The sequence below is a fragment of the Bacillus rossius genome, chromosome 1, assembly GCF_032445375.1.
Source record: "Bacillus rossius redtenbacheri isolate Brsri chromosome 1, Brsri_v3, whole genome shotgun sequence".
NCBI lineage: Eukaryota > Metazoa > Arthropoda > Insecta > Phasmatodea > Bacillidae > Bacillus > Bacillus rossius.
Window position 1 is genome coordinate 136,397,343 of NC_086330.1, and position 11,986 is coordinate 136,409,328.

At 32.3% G+C, this 11,986-nt stretch overlaps 1 protein-coding gene across 10 annotated transcripts in view; it reads right to left on the reverse strand.

The window, feature by feature from the left end:
* Nucleotides 1–10,294, reverse strand: part of LOC134546194 (sodium/hydrogen exchanger 10-like) — a 405,401-nt gene extending 395,107 nt beyond the window's left edge. For 6 of the 10 annotated variants that reach the window (XR_010079098.1, XM_063388786.1, XM_063388787.1 and 3 more), the window contains exon 1: nucleotides 10,036–10,208. Coding sequence is in view for 7 of the 10 variants with exons in the window: in XM_063388786.1 (XP_063244856.1) it covers nucleotides 10,036–10,129 (94 nt within the window). In the remaining 3 variants the exon portion in view is untranslated. The other 4 variants (XM_063388788.1, XM_063388794.1, XM_063388793.1 and 1 more) reach the window with 3 other exon arrangements.
* Nucleotides 10,295–11,986: the final 1,692 nt, after the last annotated feature.

An 11,986-nucleotide genomic window follows, 5' to 3' on the forward strand; every position in this document is an offset into this window, starting at 1 on the left:
ATACATTAAAATTTGTGTAAAATTATGAGAATGGTTGGTTATGTTAACTTAGCTACTTATATTTGTAATTTATAACCAATTGTTCAAACAATATTTCAAGATTTTGAATGCAGCTAACCAAAAATTTTTACGTGGGTAACTTTCTCCATAATCTTTAGGTACGTGACTTAAGTTTGAGCCAGGTTTTGCCACCTGGAGACAGGCCACCCACATTCCTTTGGCGCCTGGGGGCAGACCATCTGCTCCCTTTTTACCAGTGCCATGCGGGCAAGCCACAAGTTTCAGAAATTAGCTACCTGCTTTTGGCCTGATGTCACTGTCACTTGTCTTAATATTACTTGTTCTGGAATGTATAAAATTGATCTGTAAGCCTACGCCCAACCTACCCTAAAGGGCGCATATTTGGGAGGACTGGTGGAGGGTTACGACAAAAGGTTGGAACACAGATGTCACTTGGACAGAAGGGCTAACACCTATGAGAGCCAGGTTACAAAAGAAAAACCAGGGGAATCCCTGTGAGACTGAACTGAACTGTCACTTGGTCAAGTGGTGACCAGAGCGTTGAAGAATCTAAAAATAAAAAGTCATTACTTCGTTGGAGATATAAAATGAGGACCCCAGAAAGCCAATGAGATACTAGCTACTCGCCATGCAGCTGGTGCTGCCCCGACCACCACGAGCTGAAGTCACAGAATGTTATGCTGCCCGAAGAAGTGCCACCCGTGATATCTACTGGACTAAGCTTATTTTCAGGAAAGAATCCAATGCAATATTTCAAAGACAGGCTTAACCCTCTTCAAGCCGGAAAACTGCAGAACTTGCAACATAGAATGCATCCACTGAAGAAGTAACGAGTAACATGAACAATGGTTATACTAGTTACAAATGTACAGTACCAGTGTTGTTACTGTTATCTAGGAAACTCTGTAACAAATAAAATAAGGTACATTCAAATAAAAGTTACATAGCAATTTTGTTAGAGCAAAGGGTTTTATTGGTATGACTCTATGCTAAATGGGAGATGCCTGATCAAGAGTGCGTTCTGAAGTATGTTACTGATTAATAAGGAAACATCCAAAAAATAAGACGGACATATAAAAATAGGTTGGCTGGCTTAGAGGCAGGCAGCAGGGTTGATTAATCTCTATGCTACAAGAGTAACTAATAACATTAAAGTATTTAACAGAAATGTCAGTCAACAAGCAATTTTTAGTATTGTATCAAAAACTTAAATTTTCTGGTATTGATAATATATGTGGTTCAGTTGGACTCTGTGCATTTATTTGTAGTTTGTTTCCATAATCTTTAACTTACATAAATTGAAGTTTTCATAAAACTTTATTGATGTACTTAATATCAATTATTCAGTTAGCATTATTTCAATTTTGTTGATTCTTTTTACTTTTACACTTGACTGTAGCACAAAATGCAATTTATGTCAGGTACTGGTTCATGTAATGTCAGCTATTAGAGGTAATGATGTCAGCTTCTGGTATGTTTCAAAACCAAGAAAAAATATTTTTTGTTATTTTTCTAAACACTACAAAATAATATTTAAATGTTCAAAAGCTTAAGTAGCCTATACCTCTAACACAACTCAAGAATTGTTTCATTTCTTACTTTCAGAGAAAGAATGAATTTCTTGATGAAATATGTGCGTAAAGTAGTTTTAATGAGTCAGCTACTGATGCCTTTACCTTATATGATTTTAAAGCAAGTTACCATCAAGCATTAGTAAATTTTGAATTAATTCTTAAATAATAGAAATATTTTGATAAATATTTTAATGAAGTTAAATTAAGTTGCATAATATTTCAGGGTCTTGAAAGCATTTTAAAATATTCTCTTTCTAGAATCATAGAGATGGCTCTATTTAACAAATGTTATAAGTTTGTATTTCCTGTAATTAATTTCATGAAAACTGTATGTAACAGCATTTAAGAGCCTTATGAGAATGTATGGAGAGCAAGATCAAATTTATTGAATCAAAGAACAAGTGAATTGATTATGTTTGTGAATCATATGTTGTTGAAAATAAATGAATACTTTTTCTTAGCACTTTTCTTGCTCCTTAATTGAAAACGATGTTTGCACCTCCCAGGGTACAGCACTAGGTAAGAACCTAACTGAAACATTCTCACAATATCACAATTAAACTTAACCTCAACATCTGTTACAATGGTAAATAACTGGTAAACTACTTGAAGTATCATAACACCCTCTTAAAGAATGATTTATAAACATGTCAGGAAGGGTTTTTTTTTTTTTTAAACGGTAGCTCAACTATTAGAATTACCTGTGCAGCACACTCAAATAAGCCTGGCTCCAAACTATTAAAAACAGACTTTGGAACCATATGTAACTTTCAATTAATTTTTGACGTGATAATGTCTTATAAATCTATGAACGCCAGCTGCCCGCACGAGTAAGCATGACTCATTGTCACGTTCAGCCTGAGCCGAGCGTGCAAGCGAGAGCACGGTACAAGCAATAGAGAGGCACGATCGGCCTAAGCGTTCGGCTTGTGTTATTTAAATTAAATTTGCAAAAACTGTAAATAATATTTGAAAATTAAAAAGAAGGCAATTTTTCATCGTTTTCTCATGACGTTATCACGTAAAAATATCATTCGTAAACCAACTTTACAGACAACCCCCCTTTTTTTATTTTGGACTTTAATAATAATCCCAATTTATAAATTGCCTTAAAGTTAATAAATTTAATTCTTCCATTAAAATATTTAACGTAAATAAAAATACCTGTCCCTACAGATATCAAACAGTAAATATTTAAATTATGAATTAACTGTGAATGATGACATGTTTACCGATGCGATGAAAAAATGAAAAAATAGTCATGAATCATGGCCCCCACAAGGGTGGAGCTGGGTGGAGCTGGGTGGACCCCTGGGTCCAGGGCCCAGGCCCAGCCCTGTTTATTTTTAAATGTTTTTTACAAATTAAAAAAAATTGAATATTTTTTTATCCAATGAAATTTTCGAAGATTTTACACACTTACAGCTAATTTTATTTTTCTGTAACTATTTTCAGTTTTATCTAGTGTGTGAAATAAATTTAGATACTTGCTGTGGTTATTTTAAAGTAAAATAATTTTATAAACAAAGCTTAGTTTGGACTTATTGGGAGGGCCCGTAATCGAATGTAGGGGCCATTTTCATGAATGTAAAACAACTACCAACCACAGCTTTTTATGTTTACAGTGAAGCGCCATTATGAATAACAGTTGACCAAGAATCACCAAAACCAATGCTAGGTTATAAACAAAATAAATTAGAAACTGCTAAAGAAACACACACAACAAATTCTCTCATGTAAAAACAAATAAACATTTTTGCATTGATTGATACACTTGATTGGTCCGCCCGGGGACAGGGAGTCCCCCACACCCCCCGCCAGCAAAAAAAAATTTCTGAGGCCTCTTCTTCAAGTCCTTTCCTCATCAAACATCCAGTAACTTTACAGGGTGTCCACAGTTAGTACTTTAGTACTAGATCTAGTAATTTTATAAGTTTTTGTGTTCTAGTACATTTACGTTCAGATCTAGTACTTTTTTTCTTTAATATAATATTACATTAATTCCAATTTGTTTTATTATTAAGCGTAATTATTTTTAAAAACTATGAAATGTATGTGTGTGTGGTATTCACTTGTTGACCGAATACTATTTAGTTCCTATGTCATAGAGATTATATTAACAGTTTTTGAAAGCTAATGGTGATAAGCATTGTGTGAATCCCCTATCTATGTACTGCTGCTTCCTCTTCTCCCATGTTCACACACAGGAGTGGAAGGGATTCCCAGGCTCCTAATTTTTCAGTTGACAACGACAAGTCAGGTCAGGAACTCAAGTCGGTCAGTCGGTCGGCAGTGCAAAGCAGAGTACGTTGTAATTCTGCGCTCGCGTCATATTTTTGTTTAATATTTAATTTATAAGGGAATAATTGTCCAGTACAAAATTGTGAGATTGAATTTTTAAAAGAAATCATGTTTTGATTTTGCACTTAACAATGTAAGTGTCAATAATTTTAAAATGGATAAGTGGTTAGAAAAATTTTCTAAAAATAAATCAGCCTCTGAATCTCAGAGAAAAGTGTAGTGCATCAGTTAGTGAGGCACAAAAACATATTGTTAAACGTGAAGATCCTAAAGCCAGTTCTTCCCACTCACAAGAAACCACTTCTAAAGGTAATGTTGATAAAGTAGACATTCACATTGATGTATGTTATGATTATGACTCTGATTCTGAGTTACATAGTTCTTCTAAAAAGATAACGAAAGCATACAAGCAAAAATTCAAATAAGAGTGGTTGTCAGATACCATTCTTAAACCCTGGATTAGTTTGAGTAAAAGTAAAGAACACACTACTTATTGCAAATTTTGTGAAATCAATATTAATGGTAGCAAAAGTTTAAGGATACGTCATGCAAACACTCCAAAACACAAGCAGAATGTAGATGTAAAAAGAAACACACCAGGTATAGTCTCATTGTTTAAATCTAGCTCCACATACCAAACTATAAAAGAAATTAAAGAGACAGAATTGGGATTACGTGCTTATGTTGCAGAACATAATTTACCTTTGAGAATTATGGACACACTTCTAGCTCTGATAAAAACAATTGCCCCTGATAGTGAACTCTTGAACAAAATACAGTGTGGAAATTCTCAATGTAACTATTTAATAAAAAATGCTTTGGCTGTAGATTCACTGGATAAAATTTCAAAAAAAAAGCTTCAAAACAATTATTTTTCTTTAATTATTGATGAGTCAACTTACATAACTGCAAATAAATCTTTAGCAGTGGTGGTTCGCTACTATGACAATTCCACCAAAAGATTTGAAGATTCGTTTCTTAACATAAGTGATGTTACTGATGCATTGAGTTCAGCTTTGTTTGACATGCTCATTTTATTTTATTTATTTATTTTATTTTAAAATTCGTTCAACAGATTCTTAAAAGAATATAGAACATGTCAATAAAGTCAACAAAAATGAACAATACAAACAATAAAATTAATTAAATCATAATATCACATCAAATTAGTACTAATTAAAACAAAAATATAAATACATCAATATACAAACAAATCATCATAAGTTATTCTAAACATTATTATAATATTCATTTAATGTATAAAATGAATTTTCTAATAAATAGTTTTTGAGTAGAACTTTAAATAGTCTTGGGTTGCAATGGGAGATTGCTTTTAGTTTATGAGGGAGTGCATTGAAAAGTTTTATGCCAGAGTACTGTGCACCTTTTTGATACCTTGATGTATTATTACTTGGCACATGCAAGTCGGATTTATTTCTGGTGTCATAAGTGTGTATTGCACTGTTATTATCAAAACTATCATTATTTTTAACTACAAAATTAATTAATGAGTATATATACTGACACATCATAGTAAGTATCCTTAGATTCTTAAACAATGGTCTACAAGAATCATAGTGATTAACATTAGACATTATTCTAATAATTTTTTTTTGTAGTAAAAAAACATCATTAGCATAGGGTGATGATGCCCAAAAAATGATCCCATATGACATTACAGAATGAAAAAACGAAAAATATATTTGTTTTAAATAAAAAACAGATACAGTTGCTGATAACAATTGAAGTGCGAAACAAGCTGAACATAGTTTAGGTATCATTTTAACTATATGTTCCTTGCCACACAAGGTATTGTTTACATGCAAGCCTAAAAATTTAACACTATTTGCTTCTGTAATTTTAGTATCACTATAATTCAATTGAACTACAGGGTTAGACTGTTTATGTAAGTGAAATTTTAAGATACTTGTTTTATCAATATTTAGAGTAAGATTATTAGCACTAAACCATTGATTTAATTTATCACATACACTATTTAATGTTTTAATTAATTCTTGAATTTTTAATGTTATGACACAATATGCTAGTGTCATCTGCAAATAAAATTACTTCAGACTGATCAGTTATAAAAGAAGGAAGATCATTTATATAAATTAAAAATAATAATGGTCCCAGGATCGACCCCTGAGGCACACCAAGATTAATTAACCCTTTATTTGAGTGAACTGTACTATGTCTATTATCAGAAGTTTTTACTAGTTGATACCTATTTGACAAATAAGATGTAAACCAGTGGAGCGCAGTATTTCTAATACCATAAAATTGAAGTTTATTTAGCAAAATTTTGTGGTCAACACAATCAAAAGCTTTAGCTAAGTCACAAAAAATACCTGCCACATTCTCTTTATTATCTAGTGCTTTAAGAATAGTGGAGGAAAATTTGAAAAAAGCTTCATTAACAGATTTCCCACTTCTAAATCCATATTGAGACTTAGATAAAATATTATTTTTTTCAAGATAATCTGTTAATCTATTATTCATTAATTTTTCCAGTATTTTTGCAAAAGATGAGATTAGGCTAATAGGTCTATAATTAGATACTTCATCTTTATTACCTTTTTTATAAAGAGGTGTCACCACAGAAAATTTTAATCTATCAGGAAATATACCTGATGTCATGGAAGAGTTAAAGATAAAAGTAAGAGGTTCACTAATTATGTCAATGCATTGCTTTAATAATTTTATGGAAATTTCATCAATTCCTGAGGATGCTTTAGGTTTAAAAGCTTTTACAATTTTACAGATCTCTATTATGTTAGTAGGTGTTATGAAAAACTCATTATTTGTTTTGTTGATAGCGTGATGAGGAATTATATTTGGCTGGATGCCTATTTTAGGTTTATTATTAAGTTTTTTTGCAACGTTAAGAAAGTATGAATTAAAAATATTAGCAACATGAATTGGTTCCTGAACAGTTCTATCATTCACAGTTAGTTTCACCGAAGTGGAATTATTTTGTACACGGTTCATTTCCGCTCTAATTAATTTCCACGAAGTTAGTACTTTATTAGTTGAATTACTGATAAGTCTGTCAAAATAAAGCTGTTTGGCCTTTTTAATTACTTTATTCAAAATTATACAATATCTTTTATAGTATGTCTTAATACTGGTATCAGTTGCATTTTTAGCCAGAATATAGAGTTCCTTTTTCCTATTGCACGAATTTCTAATACCAGTAGTTATCCATTTATTTTGAGAGGAGTTATTAACTCTAACAACTTTTTTTGGAAAGGCTTCTTCAAACAATTTGCAAAAAGTTGAGTGGAATTTATTATATTGTAAATTAACATCATTTGATGTATAAACATCATACCAATTTTCCAAAAGTAATTTAGCTCTAAAAAATGAAATTGTTGTATTATTGATAGTTCTAATCCTTGTACTTTTAAAAGGTTTTTCAAAACTAATAACAAACTGAGGATTACTATTATCATAGTATTATTAAACAAGCTAAAGGTGCCTCTGACTAACACACTAGGGTTTGCTGCTGATAATGCCTCTGTTATGATGGGGCATCATTCTGGTATGCAAGCATGTCTTAAATCATTCAACTAACATTAATTTGTAGCCAGATGTATTTGCCACAGTTTTAATTTGTGTGTAACCAAAGCATGTAAGAAACTGCCAAATAACTTGATGTAAGTTTTTGGATGTACGCCATTGCTAAGAACTTTTTCTGTTTTTCTTTGTTTGTTGACCATATTCCTGTTTCGGAATATTTTGTGGTGTTCATATCCTTGTTGACAACAGCAATTGTTTGCTTAATTTTGTGTGTTTTTTTTTGTCTTTTTTGGGTATTTTTATTTATTTATTTTATTTATTAGTTTTTCTTCAACAGAAAAAGTTCTTAGCAATGGCGTACGTCCAAAAACTTACATCAAGTCATGCACTCCCATTGCACAAATCTTTTAAAGAATACAAACTGCCAAATAATTTAGAAGAATTATGTGAAGATATTTATAACTTCATTAAAAATAGGAAGTTAGCAGAATTCAAACAAATTCAGGAACTGTTAAAGTTGACACCTCACAATTAGCTGAGACTGGGAAAAACATGTTGGCTATCAATACATGATGTTGTGCAGCGAATCGTAGAACAGTGGGATGCATTGGTTTTGTATTTCAGTAAAAATGCCCAAGATGGATTTGAAATAGCGAAATCCATTTTGACAGCACTACAAAACCCATTAATTAAGGCATACTTTTTGTTCCTGGCTTTTATTCTGCTGACAGTAATTAATTTTAATTTAGATTATCAAGGTACTGAATATAGTCATGTTCTGATTTCATCAGTGGGAGAAAAAATTAAAATAATGAAATAATACATGAAACCTCAAAATGTTTCAACTAATCCAAAAAAATAAATCCAGCTGACAATGGCCAGTTTTTAGACATAAGCAAAGTTTATTTAGGAGCGAGTTGAAGCCATTTTGACGGGATTAGACAAGAACATAGTTCCACCAAGTGATGTAACACAATTGAAAGTTAAATGTTTAGACTTCTATGTTGAATTTTGCATTCAAGTTTTAAAACAAATAAATTTTAACGACTCTGTTCTAAAAAGTTTAGCAATACTGAGTCCAGAAAAGTGCAAAATCAGACAACAATCACAATATAATGCCACTTGCCAAACATTTTTCTAACGTTATTGAAGAATAAAATTACAAAAACCTGGATAGGGAATGGCGTTTATTAAAGACTGTAGACGCACTGAAGAAAGAAAACAAATTTATGGATTTTTGGAATACAGTTTTTGGAATGAAAACTGCGGTAGGAAACAAAATGTTCCCTTCTTTAACAGTGTTCATTAAAGCCATGCTATGCCTGCCTCATTCATCCGCAGCAACTGAAAGAATATTTTCAGCAGTAATACCTACTGAACAAAAATAAAGTTAGAAACAAACTACAAACATCACTGATAAATGCACTTATTTTGGTAAAAGAAAAATCGAAGAACACATCAGCTGCAGATTTTATTGTTTCAGAAGAACTGATTAAGTTAGCAAGCTCTGCTATAAAATGACTGAATACTTCCTTTGGTTTATTTTGTGAGTGGGAACTTGGAACATGTGTAAATATAATGTTTAGTAAATGCAAGTAAAATGCATAAATATTTAAAAAACAAAACTATTTTTTGCAAATTCTAAACATTAAATTTAATTACATGTTTGTCAAGTGCAAGATTAATACATGGGTCATTATAGTTTCTATAAAACAGCAACTCCAAATGCATGCTGGTGATAAAATGAGAAGTTCAAAATTTCATTTTATTTTATTATTTTTGCATGTGTTATTTCAGTTGATGTTTACATTCAATTCATTAATTGTTAGAGCGTTGCAATGTCATAATAACTTCCTAAATTGTTAAAACGATCAGATTATAATTTAGTACTTTTTTTTTTCAAATCTAGTACTTTTTTCTCGCCTAAGTTGGTACGAAATATCTTTTCCTTGTAAAGACCCTGCCTGTATCTTTCCCACAAATCCTATTCAACTCCCGCGCTGGACATTCAAAATATTGCTCAATATCATGTTTCCCTTCCAGTCACGTATACGAGTTCCTTCCAGTAGCATGCTTCCCAAATAGGTAATTTTACTCATATTAAGATTTCTCAACCACCGCAGATATTTGAAACCGCAGGCCAACAATCAATCCAACTTGCAACGTCTTTGGTCTATCCAACAAGAAAATGCACGTTCAAACCACAAGAAATTGTACGTTTTTTTTTAATACATGCAGGTTGACCAACTTTGTGCTATTGATCTTTTATAGAAAACTATACATCCTGCTTATTTTAAAGCAGTAAACGAAAAATTGTGCGTCAATTTTTTGGGCAAACGTAGTTTAAAACAAATGGTCATTGAAAAATAAAAAATAAAGTTATCTCGAAAATTTGCCTTACTTTTCCAGGTATTCCCTGGTTTGTTTTAAATCCCTGAATTTTCCCGGTTCTCCCGGTCTGTAGCCACCCACCTAAACTAAATATGAATTTAAATAGATCATTTAGTAATATTTATATGTAAAATATGCTTTCCACCACTTAGCGGAACAGACTTTGAATTAAATTACGATATTCATTAAAACAGTTGCGGACAAGTACAGAAATAATAAAACTTACCATTAACTATTGTTAACAGGTTTTCTGTGCCGTTCGTTAATGCAGAAGATAAATTCACAAGTAACAGTAAAATCAAAATTCTTAAATATTTCATTTTTAAATCAATTTTACAACATAACACTACCAACCAAACGAACGCTCTATTTGTGATTGTTTTCACCCAAATATCATGAGCCAGGTTTGCCAGCCATAGTATACACAATTATAGTACACTCACCTCTGTATTCAAGTACCTACTCCGTATACAAGAACTCAGTTGGGCTATCATTCAAATACATAAATACATAAATAAAAAAAGTAAGTAAATAAAATATTGCTGTCTTCTTTAATACGAATTAATATATGTGTGTATGTGTGTGTATGAGGTTCTTGTATTGTTTGAGTGTATATAATTATATAGACACACACACAATGTTCTGTTAAATCTTTCATTATAGCATGCATCAATTTTTTTTTTTTTTAAGTTTAAATACAATATGGCTCTTTGCTAAGGGCCGTGGGTAGATAGCTATCTATGTCTGCACGACTACATGGTAAAGATGTGTAACAAATTTTTTTGATGTGATAAAGTTTTATGAATCGATGAACGCCGGCTGCACGCACGAAACAGCATGACTTATTGTCATGTTCCACCTGAGCCGAGCGTGCAAGAACCGGCCAACCACCATGAGAGAGAATCTTCTATAATATCAAAAAGGTTAAGGCGGGCTTTTTAACTAATTGTTCGTGATTATATTTAAACAAATTATTTAAATTAAATTTGCAAAAACTGTAAATAATATTTGAAAATTAAAAAGTATGCAATTTTTCATCAATGTTTTCTTATGACGTTATCACAAAAAATTATCGTCCGTAAACCGACTTAACAGACAACCCCCTTTTTCCTTCAGTTCATTGTTGCACTATATATAAATATATATATATACACACACACACACACACACACACAAAACATAGGCTGAAGTGTAGTGTTTGTAGTGTGGAAACAGTTTTAAATTATGTATGTACTTGTTTCATGAAAATGACTGTTGTTTTGGGCGTATACAATATAGTGATGGTGACGTTAAAAAATGATTTCAACTAAATCACAACATGCCGTCTCCTGACAATTCCAAACCCTATAGTTAAGATACTAAAATTCGTCTTAGAATTTTGTAAAAGTTTAATACATATTTCCAGCCACATGCGAAAATGTTATTTTCAAGTTACAGGATATAAAATTATTGTAAATATCTTCTATAATGTAAATATTGCAAAAAAAAATTGTTTTGTGTTTTAATAATGTAGCTGAGACTGTTTACAATGAGAGATATGGCTGATACTGATGTAGCCGCCTACTGTTTACATTGATACTAGCTGCAACTTCAATCAGTGGTTTTACCAGAGATCCTTAGGAATATAGCATAGCCGAGGCTGTGAACCAAAAGGCAGGGATTTTAATGTCAGTGTGTTACAGCCAGAGAAAAGAAAATTTTACACCCTAATAGATTTTACATTCCAAAAGAATATTGCACAGTATTTTTTTCTATTTCGTCCCCCCAACCACTAATAATTTGGGGTACATTTGTGTACCCGAGGTGTACAGGGAACCGACATAGTAATTTGGGTACATGCAGTGGCGGTTATTGCATTAGAGCACACTCGCACGTGAACCCCCTCGCCTCATTTAAATAGGCGCCTACTGTAATACTTAAATATCATACACATCGAATAATAAATAATTGCATCCCATTTGGTCTTATAACCATTAGCAATATCTTCCAAAACCGCCGCTATAGAGTAAGCGCAGCTTGCTGGGATCGCACGTGCGATGGTGGCTAGGCGGGCGACGGCGCGCCGCTCGGCTCGGAGCGCTGTGGTGGGGGTAGCTCCCCATAAGCCAGCCTAGGAGCACAGTCCAGGCGTGCGTAACACTATCCTGTGCGCGGCGCGACATTTCCTGTCCTGTTTC